The 21,363-nt window shown below is 42.5% G+C and overlaps 1 protein-coding gene across 21 annotated transcripts in view; it reads right to left on the bottom strand.

Moving 5' to 3' along the window:
• DST (dystonin) overlaps positions 1–21,363 on the bottom strand; it is an 879,552-nt gene that overhangs the window by 459,061 nt on the left and 399,128 nt on the right. For all 21 annotated transcript variants that reach the window (XM_075340287.1, XM_075340288.1, XM_075340270.1 and 18 more), the window contains one exon: positions 14,108–14,274. In XM_075340287.1, coding sequence (XP_075196402.1) covers positions 14,108–14,274 — 167 coding nt within the window. The remainder of the gene's footprint in view (positions 1–14,107; positions 14,275–21,363) is intronic.

Here is a 21,363-nt window from a genome sequence, read left to right as displayed (position 1 = left end):
AGAGGTGGCACCGGAGAACGGAGACGCCCATATGACCCAACTCCATCACAGCGTCTGTTTACATAAGTATTATAAAGTGATTTTTAAGTTCTACACAGCGGCCTGGGCTCTTATATACAGCATGTTAGAATGCTGTATATAAGAGCCCAGTGGTGGTGGCTGCAGCTTATAGGCCCCAAATCTGGTGACAGGTTCCCTTTAGGGATGCATAAAATGCATATTTGTTACTGTTGACTATATCAGGCTAGATTGCAGCTAGAGATGTAATGGTTTTGTTTTATAGCTAACAATGCCGGTGGTGATACTGAATTAGGCTGGAATTACACCAACATATGAGAAAACGGTCCTATTCTCGTGCAGGAGAGTTGAACAAGTGTCATCCGCGTGGCTGTCCGTGTGTACTGCGAGTGGGCAATTTTTCTCTCACTTGTCATCTGTGTGCTGTCGTTGTGCAATCCTTTTTTTCTCAGCAGTTATTAGTCATTTACAGAACCATTTACAGTGTTCTGTGTTACATGACAGTAATGCATCCATAAAAATTGACGTCACTAGGATGGTCCATTTTTTTCTCACACCCATTGACTTATTAGCGAGTCTCGCATGATTTCGGCAATAAATCGCAGTATGTTGCGACTTTTCTCTCATCCTGATTCTGGATGAGAGAAAAGCTGACCAACTGCTCTGCCTCATTGAATAACATTGGTCCGAGTTAATAAGAGATTTTCTCGCATTGCACTCGTCCAATTCATACGCTTGTGTGTGAGAGCCCTTAGTTAAAGATACAGCTGACTAAAGTGTGAGCTGCCTATACTTGCACCTCTCACTCCTGCATGTATTACTACGGGCTATGGCTTTATTTCAAGCAGAAGAGCAGTCAGAGCTCCAATCTTAGTCTTTTGTCAAAACTTCTTGGCTTTAAAACAGGACCAAAACAACAGTAAGGCCGGTGTCGCACTTGCGATTACCGCACGTATATCTCGCGCGAGTTTCACGGTGCATCACCCGTCACAGACTCACACTCTGCTCAAATGAGCAGGTCGGTTGCATGCCTCTCTATGCAGCGTATGAGTCCGTGACGGGTGATGCACTGCGAAACTCGCGCAAGATAAACGCGCGGCAATCGCAAGTGCGACACCGGCCTAAGGGCCAAGATAACAACAGAAAGTTGCAATTGTTAAACTATTTACCCCATTGCACCTAATTAGGCTTTGTAGCGACTCCAAAGACCAGGTACTTAAGAACACCTGCTTCATTGCATTAAACAAGTCTCACCCAACACACACATGGCTTTTATCCATTATACTAAATTCCTAAAAAGATTCTATCCAGCATTTAGTATAAAACATACTAACCACTTTCCTAGCATTACCTGTTAAACAGTCATAGCCAGGACTGTGGCGTCGGTAAGCAAAGGTTCCAGTTCAGACTCAATCATTAATGGCCAATGTGTCAGTAATATCAAATATATTCTAGTTTTTCATTTTGACCTTTTAAAAAATAGGGGCCTTAGATTGATACAACATAAAATATATCTATATTGTTATTGTTTTTATAAATGTATTTAAATCTCTTTGAAAGTTTATAATTAACCAATATTTTCAAGGCATAACATTCTTTTTAAAATTACAGTTAAAGTTGGAACATTTCTACCAATTCCACTACGATTTTGGCTTTAACCAAAACTAGCTCCAATGAGTTTTTGGACGGCAAAGAGCCCATATATTGTTCTTGCACAGGAGTCGTTTTCTTTCTGTGTCCGCCAGTGTTTTAAGAGACATAGACATTGCACATTGTTTGTAATGGTCACTACAGCAAACCCACACTACCATGTGTACAAATGAACTGCAGAGGAATTTAGCAGAGGTTTAATTGTATAAGTTTAATTGTATTATAGAAAAAATGTAGAGTCCAATTCAGATAACATAGAGAAAGGAAGATCAGAAAAGTATATATGGTATATTACTCATAGGGTTAACAGGGGCACACCGCAACATCCTCTCCATTGGCTTTCTCTGCGTATATCACACTGCACTCAGATGACATCAGTGCAGACCGATATTTCCCACGTTCCCATAGACTTGTATGGGTGCACGTCATCCAAAACTCGCTGCCAATCGTACCATGCTGAAATTTGTAGCTCAGCCCGATAAGAGCTGAATAAGCCTGAATAAGGACATATGAGTCCGAAACATGTAATGCTTTTCTGCATGGTTGTTTAATGGATTTTTAATGAATTAAAATAAAATTGGATTTTCTTTATTGCACTCCCCGGACAATGATGCTGGATACCTCTTTTGACTCACTGGGTGGAATTCTCAGTGTCTGTATTTCTACCATATTCTGTATATATACACTGCACAGTACCACTTTTCCTGCCCTGTATGCTGGGAGTCATCCTCAGTATCTGTATTATTCTGTATATATACACTACATAGTACCACTTCTCCTGTCTTGTATTCTGGGTGTAAATGTCAGGATTTATATTATTCTACATTAATACACTGCATAATACCACTGATCCTCTCCTATATACTGGGCATAACTCTCACTTCTCTGTATTATTCTGTATATACAATGCACAGTACCACTTCTCCTGTACTATATATTGGTTGTAATTATCAGTACTTGTATTACTCTGTATACATAAATGACAAATTACCACTTCTCATGTCATGTATTCTGGGTGTAATTCTCAGAATCTGTATTATTCTGTATATATATACTGCACAGTACGACTTCTCCTGTCCTGTATTCTGGGGGTCATTCTCATAATCTGTATTATTCTGTATATATACACTGCACAGTACCCCTTCTCCTCTCTTGTATTCTGGGGGTAATTCTCAGTATCTGTATTATTCTGTATATATACACTGCACAGTACCACTTCTCCTGTCCTGTATTCTGGGGGTAATTCTCAGAATCTGTATTATTCTGTATATATACACTGCACAGTACCACTTCTCCTGTCTTGTATTCTGGGGGTAATTCTCAGAATCTGTATTATTCTGTGTATATGCACTGCACAGTACTTCTCCTGCCCTATATACTGGGTGTAATTCTCGGTATCTGTAATATTCTGAACATATAAATGACAAATTACCACTCCTCCTGTCCTGTTGTTGGAGAGATGGCACTGGACTTCGGGAGGATAATTATTGGTTTATTATTTTCTATATTCCAAATAAATCTTGGAAAACCTGTTTAAATGGGTTATCCCAAGTTATCTCCCATTCTATGAATAAGTTATCCGACAATTGGGACCACCATAGTCCCGAGAACTGCAGCTCTGAAGACCACCATGTAACTATAGCTATGCTCAATTCACATGTGGCTGTTGAAATAACTTTAGAAGAGTGATGAGAGGCATTACACGTTAATGCAAAATTCACTGACTGTGGGGTCGGGGGGTGTTTTAGAATTTTGGAATGGGGGGGTTTGTGTGACAGGGCTGCTTTTTTGTCCCAGTCTGGCCCTTGATCCAATGCTTTATTAGTGGAATATGCCAAGATTTTTGTCTGCTACATTTGTTCGAGAAACAGTTGAAAACATTGCGACAAACCTCTACTGGATACAAGACTTCTTGGCGAAATAAAAAATCAACCATACAGATAAGATCCCAATATACCTTACAACAGAGTTTAGAACATTAGTTATAAATCACAAAAATGGAATCAGAGACTCCTCAGTCAGAAAAGTCTGGGTAACTGTGGCCCAACACTCCACCACCAATGTTTATACAAGACACAACTGTGCCCGGCTCCGAGTAGTAAAAAAATGCTCTTTTACTAGTCAAGGTGATGTTTTGATAGTAAATGGCCTTTTCGAAAATGGTTGAAATGTCGCCTTCACAGAACTGTTCTATTGATTAAGGTGTAATATAACAAGAGCATGTTTTTAATTACTCCTACAGTGAGTGCTGTTCAGTGGTGATTAGTGATGAGCGAGTACTAAAAAGCTCGGGTGCTCGAAGCTCGGGCCGAGCCTCCCAAGATACTCGTGTACTCGGGCCGAGCAACGAGCCCAATGTTATCCTATGGGAGACCCGAGTATTTTTGTGAAATGACCCCCCGGCAGCATGGAGAAACCCTAAAAATGGCACAAAAGTCTCAGAAGAGTGCTCAAATGACATGGCAACAGCATGGGGAAGACCCCTTGAAGCATTTATCACTCAAAAGTCACAGCTGTGAACAATTTTGTCCGCGTTTCATGCCATTTTTACGGACTCACCAGAAAACCTTCCAAAATGACCCCAAAATGATTTTTCATGGCAGAAATGTTAAGGGCACATACCCTATAGTGAGATAGAGCTGGTGTATGTTACTTTTTGAGATTAATACATGAAAGATTTTACGTGAAAACATTGTGTGGCACTCCGATGTCCCTGAGAAGAGACGTACATGAAGGCCTCTTGAGTCTAATGTGCCCATTTTGAGGAAGTGAGTCTTTGTAGTATTTTCCTTTGCCAGGGCAGTCCAAAATTGTGAGGTTCACCAATGCCCCTGCATACAGACGTGCATGATGGCCTGTAAACCTGAAGTGCCCATTGTAAGGAAGTGGGCCTATTTCAGTATAGCCCTTTGCCAGGGCAGCCACAAATTGGGAGGCTCCACATTGTCCCTGGATAGAGACGTGCATGATGGCCTGTAAACCTGAAGTGCCCATTGTAAGGAAGTGGGTCTATTTCAGTATAGCCCTTTGCCAGGGCAGCCAAAAATTGGGAGGCTCCACATTGTCCCTGGATAGAGACGTGCATGATGGCCTGTAAACCTGAAGTGCCCATTGTAAGGAAGTGGGTCTATTTCAGTATAGCCCTTTGCCAGGGCAGCCAAAAATTGGGAGGCTCCACATTGTCCCTGGATAGAGACGTGCATGATGGCCTGTAAACCTGAAGTGCCCATTGTAAGGAAGTGGGTCTATTTCAGTATAGCCCTTTGCCAGGGCAGCCAAAAATTGGGAGGCCCCACGTTGTCCCTGGGTAGAGACGTGCATGAGGGCCTCAAAACATTAAGTGTCCATTTTAAGGAAGTGGGTGTATTATAGTATAGCCCTTAGGCAGGGCAGCCAAAAATTGGGAGGCTCCACGTTGTCCCTGGGTAGAGACGTGCATGAGGGCCTGTAAACCTGAAGTGCCCATTGTAAGGAAGTGGGTCTATTTCAGTATAGCCCTTTGCCAGGGCAGCCAAAAATTGGGAGGCTCCACATTGTCCCTGGATAGAGACGTGCATGATGGCCTGTAAACCTGAAGTGCCCATTGTAAGGAAGTGGGTCTATTTCAGTATAGCCCTTTGCCAGGGCAGCCAAAAATTGGGAGGCTCCACGTTGTCCCTGGGTAGAGACGTGCATGAGGGCCTCAAAACATTAAGTGTCCATTTTAAGGAAGTGGGTGTATTATAGTATAGCCCTTAGGCAGGGCAGCCAAAAATTGGGAGGCTCCACGTTGTCCCTGGGTAGAGACGTGCATGAGGGCCTCAAAACATTAAGTGTCCATTTTAAGGAAGTGGGTGTATTATAGTATAGCCATTAGGCAGGGCAGCCAAAAATTGGGAGGCTCCACGTTGTCCCTGGGTAGAGACGTGCATGAGGGCCTGTAAACCTGAAGTGCCCATTGTAAGGAAGTGGGTCTATTTCAGTATAGCCCTTTGCCAGGGCAGCCAAAAATTGGGAGGCTCCACATTGTCCCTGGATAGAGACGTGCATGATGGCCTGTAAACCTGAAGTGCCCATTGTAAGGAAGTGGGTCTATTTCAGTATAGCCCTTTGCCAGGGCAGCCAAAAATTGGGAGGCTCCACGTTGTCCCTGGGTAGAGACGTGCATGAGGGCCTCAAAACATTAAGTGTCCATTTTAAGGAAGTGGGTGTATTATAGTATAGCCCTTAGGCAGGGCAGCCAAAAATTGGGAGGCTCCACGTTGTCCCTGGGTAGAGACGTGCATGAGGGCCTGTAAACCTGAAGTGCCCATTGTAAGGAAGTGGGTCTATTTCAGTATAGCCCTTTGCCAGGGCAGCCAAAAATTGGGAGGCTCCACATTGTCCCTGGATAGAGACGTGCATGATGGCCTGTAAACCTGAAGTGCCCATTGTAAGGAAGTGGGTCTATTTCAGTATAGCCCTTTGCCAGGGCAGCCAAAAATTGGGAGGCTCCACGTTGTCCCTGGGTAGAGACGTGCATGAGGGCCTCAAAACATTAAGTGTCCATTTTAAGGAAGTGGGTGTATTATAGTATAGCCCTTAGGCAGGGCAGCCAAAAATTGGGAGGCTCCACGTTGTCCCTGGGTAGAGACGTGCATGAGGGCCTCAAAACATTAAGTGTCCATTTTAAGGAAGTGGGTGTATTATAGTATAGCCCTTAGGCAGGGCAGCCAAAAATTGGGAGGCTCCACGTTGTTCCTGGGTAGAGACGTGCATGAGGGCCTCAAAACATTAAGTGTCCATTTTAAGGAAGTGGGTGTATTATAGTATAGCCCTTAGGCAGGGCAGCCAAAAATTGGGAGGCTCCACGTTGTCCCTGGGTAGAGACGTGCATGAGGGCCTCAAAACATTAAGTGTCCATTTTAAGGAAGTGGGTGTATTATAGTATAGCCCTTAGGCAGGGCAGCCAAAAATTGGGAGGCTCCACGTTGTCCCTGGGTAGAGACGTGCATGAGGGCCTCAAAACATTGTTCCCATTGCAAAGGAGCGGGTCTCCTGTCGTTGTAATGTCCATTCTGCAAAGAATGGGCGAAAAAATTTACCACTGGGGGTATACCTGAAACAAAGGCCTAAGTATTGCAATTTGTAACGGTCATCATCATGGTGGCGCATGAGGAGAAGGAGGAGCAGTCCAGCGATTATCCAAAGTCCAGAAGTGTGTACCCATGGGTGAGTGGAGGTACATGGCAAACTTTAAATTCCGCTCTCATTTGCTGGTGGTGTGGTGAAGTCTGGCCCAATCCAACCCTTGTTCATCTTGATCAGAGTCAGCCTGTCAGCATTTTCAGTTGACAGGCGGGTGCGTTTATCTGTAATGATTCCACCTGCGGCACTAAAAACACGCTCTGACAAAACGCTAGCAGCAGGGCAGGCCAGGACTTCCAAGGCGTAGAGAGCCAATTCATGCCATGTCCAGCTTGGATACCCAATAATTGTAAGGCACAGAGGAATGTCGGAGTACAGTTGTTCGATCTGCAAGGTACTCCTTCAGCATCTGGGCAAACTTAGGATTTCTTGTGGCACTACCCCGCACCTCAGGGGCTGTGGTACGTGAGGGGCTGAGAAAACTGTCCCACATCTTAAAGACTGTTCCCCTACCTCTGGCGGATTGGACTTGTGCCTCTCTCGGCTGTACGCCTCGGTTGTCCACTGATTCCTGACCTATGCCGCTAGCGTTTTGTGAGGGGAATGCTTTGCCTACTTCCGTGAGTATGGCCTTCCGGAACTGCTGCATTTTGGTTGACCTCTCCTCCACGGGAATAAGAGACAAAAAGTTCTCCTTGTAGCGTGGGTCTAACAGTGTTACCAACCAGTAATGATTGTCGGCCAAGATGTTCTTAACGCGAGGGTCACGAGACAGGCAGCTTACCATAAAGTCAGCCATGTGCGCCAGACTCTTAACAGCCAGGACTTCAGTAGCCTGACCAACAAGATGACTGAACATGCTGTCCTCCTCCTCCTCCTCCTCCTCCTCCTCCTCATCTACCCTGTCCTCTGGCCAGCCACGCTGAACCGAGGATATGACTGGTGTGCATGTCATATCCTCAATTTGGCCGGAGAGTTGCTCCATGTCTTCATCCTCCTCCTCGTCATAGTCCTCCACTGCACGTTGTGATGAGACGAGGCTGGGCTGTGTGTTATCACCCACACCCACTACTGTTTCTTGCTGCAACTCATCGCGCTCCGCCTGCAATGCATCATGTTTGTTTTTCAGCAGAGACCGTATTAGAAGGCAGAGTAGCGGTATGGTGACGCTAATAATGGCGTCATCACCACTCACCATCTTGGTGGAGTCCTCAAAGTTTTGGAGGATGGTACATAGGTCTGACATCCATCTCCACTCCTCAGGTGTTATGTGTGGAGTTTGACCCATTTCCCGACGGCTTAGGTGATGCAGGTACTCAACAACTGCCCTCTTCTGCTCACATATCCTGACCAACATGTGCAGAGTTGAATTCCAACGCGTGGGGACATCACACACCAGTCTGTGAGCCGGAAGATGCAAACGGCGCTGAAAGCCGGCAAGGCTGGCTGAAGCAGTAGGTGACTTTCGAAAATGTGCAGACAGGCGGCGAACTTTTACCAGCAGATCAGACAGCTCTGGGTATGACTTTATAAACCGCTGAACCACGAGGTTGAGCACATGGGCCACGCATGGAACATGTGTCAGCTGGCCTCGCCTCAAAGCTGCCACCAGGTTCCGGCCATTGTCACACACGACCTTTCCTGGCTTTAGGTTCAGAGGTGTGAGCCAGTGATCTGCCTGCTGTTTCAGAGCTGTCCACAGCTCTTCTGCATTGTGGGGTTTGTCACCTATGCAGATTAGCTTCAGCACAGCCTGTTGCCGCTTCGCCGAGGCAGTGCTGCAGTGCTTCCAGCTTGTGACTGGTGTGGAGGGCACAGTGGATGAGGATGCGCAGGAGGAGGAGGAGGCTGAAGAGCATGACATTCCGGAGCTGTAGAGTGTGGGTGAAACACTGACTGAGGTAGGGCCTGCAAACCTTGGTGTGGGAAGGACGTGTTCCGTCCCTCGCTCAGACTGGGTCCCAGCTTCCACAATATTAACCCAGTGTGCCGTCAACGAGATGTAGCGGCCTTGCCCACAAGCACTTGTCCACGTGTCTGTGGTTAGGTGGACCTTGGGTGAAACAGCGTTGTTCAGGGCACGTGTGATGTTTTGTGACACGTGGTTATGCAACGCGGGGACGGCACACCGGGAGAAATAGTGGCGGCTGGGGACCGAGTAACGTGGGACAGCTGCCGCCATCAGGTCACGGAATGCTTCTGTCTCCACCAGCCTAAAAGGCAACATTTCCAGCGCAAGCAGTCGCGAAATGTTAGCATTTAGAACTGTGGCATGTGGGGTGTTGGCAGTGTATTTGCGCCTGCGTTCAAAGGTTTGCTGAATGGATAACTGAACGCTGCGCTGGGACAAGGACGTGCTTGATGATGGTGTTCTTTCTGCGTAGGCAACTGCAGGTGCAGGAGTGGAGGAGGCTTGTTCGCAGGCAGCATGGACAGGGGATTGGCTCGCATGCACAACCAGCGAAGACGTAGCAGTGACATCAGCAAGCACTGCTCCTCGACTCTGTTGTACTTCCCACAAAGTCGGGTGCTTGGCTGACATGTGCCTGATCATGCTGGTGGTGGTCAGGCTGCTAGTTTTGGTACCCCTGCTGATGCTGGCACGGCAGGTGTTGCAAATGGCCTTTTTTGAATCATCTGGATCCAACTTAAAAAACTGCCAGACTCGGGAAGACCTAACATTTGTACAGGCACCTTGTGTCGTCGTGTTGTTCCGGGGAACGGTTGCCTGACTTCTGCCTGGGGCCACCACCCTGCTTCTTACTGCCTGTTGTGATGCTACGCCTCCCTCCCCCTGTGCACTGCTGTCCTCGCTCTGCATATCCTCCTGCCAGGTTGGGTCAGTTACTGGATCATCCACCACGTCGTCTTCCTCTTCCGCACCCTGCTCCTCCTCCTGACTTCCTGACAATTGTGTCTCATCATCGTCCACCACTTGTTGAGACACGTTGCCAACTTCGTGAGAACGTGGCTGCTCAAATATTTGGCCATCTGTACAGACGATCTCCTCATGACCCACTTCAATATGAGCTGGCGAGAGGCCAGAATGTGTGAATGGAAACGTGAACAGCTCTTCCGAGTGTCCAAGTGTGGGATCATTAATGTCCGAGGAGGACGTGTACTCAGCCTGGTGGTAGGAAGGAGGATCAGGTTCAGAAATGTGCGGTGCAGTATCACGGCTACTGACACTTGACCGTGTGGAAGACAGAGTGTTTGTGGTGGTGCCAATCTGACTGGAAGCATTATCTGCTATCCAACTAACAACCTGTTGACACTGGTCTTGGTTCAAGAGCGGTGTACTGCTGCGGTCCCCAAGAATTTGGGACAGGACGTGCGAGCGACTAGATGTGGCCCTTTGTTGTGGCGAAATTAGAGCTTGCCCACGACCTCGGCCTCTGCCTGCACCACCATCACGTCCACTTCCTTGTTCCTTGCCAATGCCCTTGCGCATTTTGCAATGCTGTGCACTGCTGACGTGTATATTCACTACTTGTGCGTTATATTAAAGTTTCTGGAAATTGCACACAAGTGCACCTGTACGCTGCCACCAACAGGCACACACGTGCGGTTTTAAAAACCAAGCACGGACGCAATAAGAACCTAACAGGTTTTTTTGGGGAGCGACAATTACAGACAAGTCAGACACTATCTGGACTGTTTTACACTGTGTACACCAGCCCCAGATATGATGAAGGCTGGTATACGGTCACCACTACCCTGCCTGCCTGCCTGCCTGTATACTGGTACAATAGTCCTGACAAGGACTCTTTTGGTCACTAGCCTGTATTCAGACCTGGCTATACCCTGCCTGTATATAGCAACAGTAGTCCTGAGAAGGACTCTGCTACTGTACTCCGACCTGGCTATACCCTGCCTGCCTGTATACAACTAGAATAGTCCTGAGAAGGACTTTTGGTCACACTGTTTGCAGCCCTGCAACTGAAAAAGCTATAAAGGGCCGCAAAGCTTTCCCTGAATCAGCGACACTCTCCCTGCACTGACAGTCTGGATAGCTGTGAGCAGAGCACAGCGCGCCGGCCGATATAAAGGCTCGGTCACGCTGTGCAGGCCGGCCAATCACTGCAATTCCACAACTAACAGGGCTGTGGCATTGCAGTGGTCTGCCAGCCAATCCCTGCATGAGGGCTGGCTCTCAAAAGAGCGCCAACATGCAGAAATGAAGACCACGAGTACAGCACGAGTATCGCGAGATTACTCGGTCCCCGCCGAGCAGCCCGAGTACAGCGATACTCGTGCGAGTACCGAGTAGTGACAAGCATGCTCGCTCATCACTAGTGGTGATGTATTTAAAATATATTTAATCACAAAGAGACACAAATCCATTATCCCAAAATGTAAACTTTTTTTTTTACATTTCTATTTACAGCTGAAAGATAAATAAAATAACATGGGACAGAAAAAATAAAAAAATCTCCTTACCACATCAAATAGATCATAATAAGCAAAAATTCATGCTAGAACTTTAGCAAAACAGTCCCGATAAATCATTACAACTCCATTAGGCCCCTTTCACACGTCAGTGATTCTGGTTCGTTTGTGTTTTTTTTTAAACGTACCAGAATCACTGACATACGCAGACCTATTATAATCAATGGGTCTGCTCACACATCAGTGATTTTTCACTGACCATGTCTCCGTGCAGCGTACACCCGTGGCTGTGATTCTGCACGGAGACAAGTCAGTTTTTTCCTGGCATCACTGATGACCCACGGACCACACTATGGTGTGATCCGTGTGTGATCAGTGAAACACGTACAAGAAAATCACGGATATATTAAATATTAAAAATTTTCAGCTTACCTTGCCTGCGATTTGCTGTGCCTGCTCCGCTCTCGGCAACTCCTGCCTGGCTCATGAATATTCATGAGGGCATGAACTGCCGACCAGGTAGTAGCAGCTGCAGAGCGATGGGCGGACGCTGCAGAGCCGAGGAGATCAGCACCACAGACAGCAGTAATGAAGGCAGGTGAGTAATGTCCATGTGCAATCACGGATCACGGATTGCACATGGACAACCCACGTGTGCCATGAATCACGGAACACGAAGGGGCATGTGCGTGTTTTACACGCCAGTGAAGAACGTCAGTGTTTTTCACTGACGTGTGAAACGGGCCTTACCCACATGTGTATTTCAACAACATTACTGACCAAACACAATGTATCCAAACCAAATGCGAAACACTACATTTCATTTCTGCTTTGTCAGGGGGAGTAGTAATGAATTAATGCATTATTGTTGTAAATCCTCATTAAAACTGGGATCAAGAAAAAACTGAAGGGGAGGTATTTTAAATATATTCTTAAATAAAATCTGTTGCCAGATTTCACAATACAACCTAGAAGCATTGGTAAATAGATATCCTATACCTGATGAGACTGTGCTTACTTTGACAAATCCCGCTAGAATGGATGCACATATAATCTTTTTGTAAGTTTAAACTCAGTCTCCAGCCCCCTAGTAAGATAGACAACTTCTCAGTGTCCCTCCTCACTGCTCAGTTAGGCATGGTGGACAAAGACTGTATATATTTGGACTCATGAACTCACTCAATAGATAGCTACTGAAAATGCTACTTTTAGGCTATGTGCGCACTGGGAAATGGAATTTTCTTGAGAAAATTCCGCATGCTCTCAAAGATTACCGCACCCGCGGTAAAAAACCGCGGGAAACCGCACCCGAAAACCGCATGCGGTTTGCCGCGGTTTGCTGCGGTTTTACCGCGGTATTATTCGCAGTATTGCCGCGGTTTTGCCGCGTGCGGGTTGGGATGTGCTTTATTGCATTCAATGCAATAAAGCACATTGAAAAAAAAAAAAAAAAAAAAGTCATTTAATTCTGAGATAGTAGATAGATAGACAGAAGAATAGATAGATAGATAGATAGATAGACAGACAGAGGGATAGATAGATAGAGGACAGATCGCTGCATTTCCCACGGTTGGCAGTGAGTTCACATTACCGGCCGTAGGAAATGACCGGTAATTACCTCTGCTGTCTGCTGCATTCAGCCTGTGTCTGTGACACATCGCGGCTGGATGTCAGCAGTGCAGAACCCTGTGGATTATGCCGGAGCTGTGTGGATTACGCCGGAGCTTTGGTGCGGGAGGGGTTAATAAAAGGGTTAACGAGGCTTGTTGGTTTTATTTAAAATAAAGGATTTTTCTGTGTGTGTGTTTTATTCACTTTTCTTACGGGTTGATCATGTCAGCTGTCACATAGACGCTGCCATGATCAAGCCTGGGGTTAATGGCGGTGATCCCCCACCATTAACCCCTTGTATTACCCTGCCGCCACTGCTACACGGCGGCAGAAAGAGCCGAGGACACTCCCGGTGCTGCCGCATAATGCATGCGACAGTCCCGGGGCAGCTGCGGCTGATATTCTCGGCTGCCGGAGGGGGAGTGAGGCGGGGGACATTACCCCTGCCCCTCTCCCTCCCCAGCCTGAGAATACCGGGCCGCCGCTGTGTGCTTACCTCGGCTGGAAGGTAAATATACAGCGGAGCCCACGTTCTTTGTTTTCTATATTTCCGTTTTCTTTCTATGTGTGTTCTATATGTCTGTGTCTGTGTTCTATGTCTGTGATGTCTGTGTGTGTGATCTGTGTGTGTGTTTACTCTCTGCTTTGCTTCCTCTTCCTGTAATGACATCACTTCCCTGCAAAACCGCAGCAAGTGATGTACATTACCGGAGGTAAACCGCGAAATACCGCAGGGAATAACGCAGGAAAACGCAGTGAACCGCACAGAATTTGCTGCCTGCGTTATTCCCTGCGGGATTTCATGATTACATTGGAGTCAATGGAGTGAAATCCCGCAGCGATGTGCGGAAAAGAAGTGACATGCACTTGTTTTTGCTGCGGGATTCCCGCAGCAAAACATGCAGCTGTCAAATTCCGCCCAGTGCGCACAGGATTTTTTTTCTCCATAGGATTTGCTTGTGATTCACTGCAGAGATGTTATGAACATTTTCTACAGCGAAACATGCAGCAAATCCGCGAAAAATCCGCGGCAAAATCCGGTAAGTGCGCACATAGCCTTAATATGAAGATTATACAGCCATTGTGACAAAGATTTTCAAAGTAAGTACACCAGCCTCATCATCTGATTAGCTTGTATTGTGAAACCTGACAGTAGATGTATTTTGCATTAAATGATATATGGCAACTACAATACTATGAAATATTTTTTACTTCAGACATTTTGCTTGTTTAATAGATTATTCGATTCCTTGTGAACTGCTCTGCAATACTGTAAACTATATGCACCGTAAATTGAATAAAATGCACCCGTACAAAGTGCACATGCACTCACCTGTATCTATGAATGATGGCATTAAAGAGTCGCCCATCTCGCCAGCATGTGGTAAAATTTTCACATCGAATTCCACCATAGCCTTCAGCAGCCTGCTGTGTCCAAAGAAGAAGCTTCTCTTTGGCTGACATGTCCTCTGACTCTCCAGTAACATGGATGTCTGAAATCTGAAAGTGTAAGAAACAATTATTACCTTATTCAGTATATTATTACATGTCATTATGTACTTGGGGAGTACCAAAAGCAATTAAAAGGTGTTGTCCAACCCTTGTGACATTTTTCATAAGGAACTACTGTGGCTTGCTGAATCCTAACACTGTGTATATTGCACACTATTGGGATTTGGCTCTGCTTGCTGGTTTGAGCAACCGGCACATGACTGCAATAATGGGATCACGTGCAACTATAGTAGCTTCTTGCCCAATTATCTTAACAGAACATTGAGAGACGTAATGAGAAGCTAGTGAGCACGTCAGTATTAATGTTTGCGGTCACTTGACACTACTTGAACCAGCAAGCAGAGCTGAATCCCAACAGTGTGGAGTGTAACTGTTTGGATTCCACAAGCTTAAGTGTATGCTGAAAATATAACCAGAACTAGAAAACCCCTTTAATAATTGTTGAGACCAATAAAATGATCACTATAGACAATAACCAAGCAATTTTGTGCCAGGCCAATCCATCTTCCTATCAGACAGAAAATATGATGTCAATAAACTCAATACTGTTATCAACTGATTATCACACACTAGCGAAAAACTTTACTGCTTATTTTTGTGAACCACTTACATACAGCATCATATATCACATATCATACAGCATTTCATAAGTATCACTGCAGCCAGTGCAACAATTACATATACCACATATCATATAGCATTTCATAAGTATCACTGCAGCCAGTGCAACAATTACATATATCACATATCATACAGCATTTCATAAGTATCACTGCAGCCAGTGCAACAATTACATATATCACACATCATATAGCATTTCATAAGCATCACTGCAGCCAGTGCAACAATTACATATACCACATATCATACAGCATTTCATAAGCATCACTGCAGCCAGTGCAACAATTACATATACCACATATCATATAGCATTTCATAAGTATCACTGCAGCCAGTGCAACAATTACATATATCACATATCATACAGCATTTCATAAGTATCACTGCAGCCAGTGCAACAATTACATATACCACATATCATACAGCATTTCATAAGCATCACTGCAGCCAGTGCAACAATTACATATATCACATATCATACAGCATTTCATAAGTATCACTGCAGCCAGTGCAACAATTACATATACCACATATCATATAGCATTTCATAAGCATCACTGCAGCCAGTGCAACAATTACATATACCACATATCATATAGCATTTCATAAGTATCACTGCAGCCAGTGCAACAATTACATATATCACATATCATACAGCATTTCATAAGTATCACTGCAGCCAGTGCAACAATTACATATACCACATATCATACAGCATTTCATAAGTATCACTGCAGCCAGTGCAACAATTACATATACCACATATCATATAGCATTTCATAAGTATCACTGCAGCCAGTGCAACAATTACATATATCACATATCATATAGCATTTCATAAGTATCACTGCAGCCAGTGCAACAATTACATATATCACATATCATACAGCATTTCATAAGTATCACTGCAGCCAGTGCAACAATTACATATATCACATATCATACAGCATTTCATAAGTATCACTGCAGCCAGTGCAACAATTACATATATCACATATCATCCAGCATTTCATAAGTATCACTACAGCCAGTGCAACAATTACATATATCACATATCATATAGCATTTCATAAGTATCACTGCAGCCAGTGCAACAATTACATATATCACATATCATACAGCATTTCATAAGTATCACTGCAGCCAGTGCAACAATTACATATATCACATATCATATAGCATTTCATAAGTATCACTGCAGCCAGTGCAATAATTACATATATCACGTATCATCCAGCATTTCATAAGTATCACTGCAGCCAGTGCAACAATTACATATATCACATATCATACAGCATTTCATAAGTATCACTGCAGCCAGTGCAACAATTACATATACCACATATCATACAGCATTTCATAAGTATCACTGCAGCCAGTGCAACAATTACATATATCACATATCATACAGCATTTCATAAGTATCACTACAGCCAGTGCAACAATTACATATATCACATATCATCCAGCATTTCATAAGTATCACTGCAGCCAGTGCAACAATTACATATATCACACATCATACAGCATTTCATAAGTATCACTGCAGCCAGTGCAACAATTACATATATCACACATCATACAGCATTTCATAAGTATCACTGCAGCCAGTGCAACAATTACATATATCACATATCATACAGCATTTCATAAGTATCACTACAGCCAGTGCAACAATTACATATATCACATATCATACAGCATTTCATAAGTATCACTGCAGCCAGTGCAACAATTACATATATCACATATCATCCAGCATTTCATAAGTATCACTACAGCCAGTGCAACAATTACATATATCACATATCATCCAGCATTTCATAAGTATCACTGCAGCCAGTGCAACAATTACATATATCACACATCATACAGCATTTCATAAGTATCACTGCAGCCAGTGCAACAATTACATATATCACATATCATACAGCATTTCATAAGTATCACTACAGCCAGTGCAACAATTACATATATCACATATCATACAGCATTTCATAAGTATCACTGCAGCCAGTGCAACAATTACATATATCACATATCATCCAGCATTTCATAAGTATCACTGCAGCCAGTGCAACAATTACATATATCACATATCATACAGCATTTCATAAGTATCACTGCAGCCAGTGCAACAATTACATATATCACATATCATACAGCATTTCATAAGTATCACTGCAGCCAGTGCAACAATTACATATATCACATATCACATATCATACAGCATTTCATAAGTATCACTGCAGCCAGTGCAACAATTACATATATCACATATCATATAGCATTTCATAAGTATCACTGCAGCCAGTGCAACAATTACATATATCACATATCATATAGCATTTCATAAGTATCACTGCAGCCAGTGCAACAATTACATATATCACACATCATATAGCATTTCATAAGTATCACTGCAGCCAGTGCAACAATTACATATATCACATATCATACAGCATTTCATAAGTATCACTGCAGCCAGTGCAACAATTACATATATCACATATCATCCAGCATTTCATAAGTATCACTGCAGCCAGTGCAACAATTACATATATCACATATCATCCAGCATTTCATAAGTATCACTGCAGCCAGTGCAACAATTACATATATCACATATCATCCAGCATTTCATAAGTATCACTGCAGCCAGTGCAACAATTACATATATCACATATCATACAGCATTTCATAAGTATCACTGCAGCCAGTGCAACAATTACATATATCACATATCATATAGCATTTCATAAGTATCACTGCAGCCAGTGCAACAATTACATATATCACATATCATACAGCATTTCATAAGTATCACTGCAGCCAGTGCAACAATTACATATATCACATATCATACAGCATTTCATAAGTATCACTGCAGCCAGTGCAACAATTACATATATCACATATCATACAGCATTTCATAAGTATCACTGCAGCCAGTGCAACAATTACATATATCACATATCATACAGCATTTCATAAGTATCACTGCAGCCAGTGCAACAATTACATATATCACATATCATACAGCATTTCATAAGTATCACTGCAGCCAGTGCAACAATTACATATATCACATATCATATAGCATTTCATAAGTATCACTGCAGCCAGTGCAACAATTACATATATCACATATCATACAGCATTTCATAAGTATCACTGCAGCCAGTGCAACAATTACATATATCACATATCATATAGCATTTCATAAGTATCACTGCAGCCAGTGCAATAATTACATATATCACATATCATCCAGCATTTCATAAGTATCACTGCAGCCAGTGCAACAATTACATATATCACACATCATACAGCATTTCATAAGTATCACTGCAGCCAGTGCAACAATTACATATATCACACATCATATAGCATTTCATAAGTATCACTGCAGCCAGTGCAACAATTACATATATCACATATCATCCAGCATTTCATAAGTATCACTGCAGCCAGTGCAACAATTACATATATCACATATCATACAGCATTTCATAAGTATCACTGCAGCCAGTGCAACAATTACATATATCACATATCATATAGCATTTCATAAGTATCACTGCAGCCAGTGCAACAATTACATATATCACATATCATACAGCATTTCATAAGTATCACTGCAGCCAGTGCAACAATTACATATATCACATATCATATAGCATTTCATAAGTATCACTGCAGCCAGTGCAACAATTACATATATCACATATCATATAGCATTTCATAAGTATCACTGCAGCCAGTGCAACAATTACATATATCACATATCATATAGCATTTCATAAGTATCACTGCAGCCAGTGCAACAATTACATATATCACATATCATACAGCATTTCATAAGTATCACTGCAGCCAGTGCAACAATTACATATATCACATATCATACAGCATTTCATAAGTATCACTGCAGCCAGTGCAACAATTACATATATCACATATCATACAGCATTTCATAAGTATCACTGCAGCCAGTGCAACAATTACATATATCACATATCATACAGCATTTCATAAGTATCACTGCAGCCAGTGCAACAATTACATATATCACATATCATACAGCATTTCATAAGTATCACTGCAGCCAGTGCAACAATTACATATATCACATATCATATAGCATTTCATAAGTATCACTGCAGCCAGTGCAATAATTACATATATCACATATCATCCAGCATTTCATAAGTATCACTGCAGCCAGTGCAACAATTACATATATCACACATCATACAGCATTTCATAAGTATCACTGCAGCCAGTGCAACAATTACATATATCACACATCATATAGCATTTCATAAGTATCACTGCAGCCAGTGCAACAATTACATATATCACATATCATCCAGCATTTCATAAGTATCACTGCAGCCAGTGCAACAATTACATATATCACATATCATACAGCATTTCATAAGTATCACTGCAGCCAGTGCAACAATTACATATATCACATATCATACAGCATTTCATAAGTATCACTGCAGCCAGTGCAACAATTACATATATCACATATCATATAGCATTTCATAAGTATCACTGCAGCCAGTGCAACAATTACATATATCACATATCATACAGCATTTCATAAGTATCAGTGCAGCCAGTGCAACAATTACATATATCACATATCATATAGCATTTCATAAGTATCACTGCAGCCAGTGCAACAATTACATATATCACACATCATACAGCATTTCATAAGTATCACTGCAGCCAGTGCAACAATTACATATATCACATATCATCCAGCATTTCATAAGTATCACTGCAGCCAGTGCAACAATTACATATATCACACATCATACAGCATTTCATAAGTATCACTGCAGCCAGTGCAACAATTACATATATCACATATCATACAGCATTTCATAAGTATCACTACAGCCAGTGCAACAATTACATATATCACATATCATACAGCATTTCATAAGTATCACTGCAGCCAGTGCAACAATTACATATATCACATATCATCCAGCATTTCATAAGTATCACTGCAGCCAGTGCAACAATTACATATATCACATATCATACAGCATTTCATAAGTATCACTGCAGCCAGTGCAACAATTACATATATCACATATCATATAGCATTTCATAAGTATCACTGCAGCCAGTGCAACAATTACATATATCACATATCATATAGCATTTCATAAGTATCACTGCAGCCAGTGCAACAATTACATATATCACACATCATATAGCATTTCATAAGTATCACTGCAGCCAGTGCAACAATTACATATATCACATATCATACAGCATTTCATAAGTATCACTGCAGCCAGTGCAACAATTACATATATCACATATCATCCAGCATTTCATAAGTATCACTGCAGCCAGTGCAACAATTACATATATCACATATCATCCAGCATTTCATAAGTATCACTGCAGCCAGTGCAACAATTACATATATCACATATCATCCAGCATTTCATAAGTATCACTGCAGCCAGTGCAACAATTACATATATCACATATCATACAGCATTTCATAAGTATCACTGCAGCCAGTGCAACAATTACATATATCACATATCATATAGCATTTCATAAGTATCACTGCAGCCAGTGCAACAATTACATATATCACATATCATACAGCATTTCATAAGTATCACTGCAGCCAGTGCAACAATTACATATATCACATATCATACAGCATTTCATAAGTATCACTGCAGCCAGTGCAACAATTACATATATCACATATCATACAGCATTTCATAAGTATCACTGCAGCCAGTGCAACAATTACATATATCACATATCATATAGCATTTCATAAGTATCACTGCAGCCAGTGCAACAATTACATATATCACATATCATACAGCATTTCATAAGTATCACTGCAGCCAGTGCAACAATTACATATATCACATATCATATAGCATTTCATAAGTATCACTGCAGCCAGTGCAATAATTACATATATCACATATCATCCAGCATTTCATAAGTATCACTGCAGCCAGTGCAACAATTACATATATCACACATCATACAGCATTTCATAAGTATCACTGCAGCCAGTGCAACAATTACATATATCACACATCATATAGCATTTCATAAGTATCACTGCAGCCAGTGCAACAATTACATATATCACATATCATCCAGCATTTCATAAGTATCACTGCAGCCAGTGCAACAATTACATATATCACATATCATACAGCATTTCATAAGTATCACTGCAGCCAGTGCAACAATTACATATATCACATATCATATAGCATTTCATAAGTATCACTGCAGCCAGTGCAACAATTACATATATCACATATCATACAGCATTTCATAAGTATCACTGCAGCCAGTGCAACAATTACATATATCACATATCATATAGCATCTCATAAGTATCACTGCAGCCAGTGCAACAATTACATATATCACATA

Source organism: Anomaloglossus baeobatrachus, chromosome 3 (genome assembly GCF_048569485.1).
Source record: "Anomaloglossus baeobatrachus isolate aAnoBae1 chromosome 3, aAnoBae1.hap1, whole genome shotgun sequence".
Taxonomy (NCBI): Eukaryota; Metazoa; Chordata; class Amphibia; order Anura; family Aromobatidae; genus Anomaloglossus; species Anomaloglossus baeobatrachus.
The sequence above is the reverse complement of the archived record's forward strand: the minus strand, read 5'-3'. Positions and strand labels throughout refer to the sequence as shown.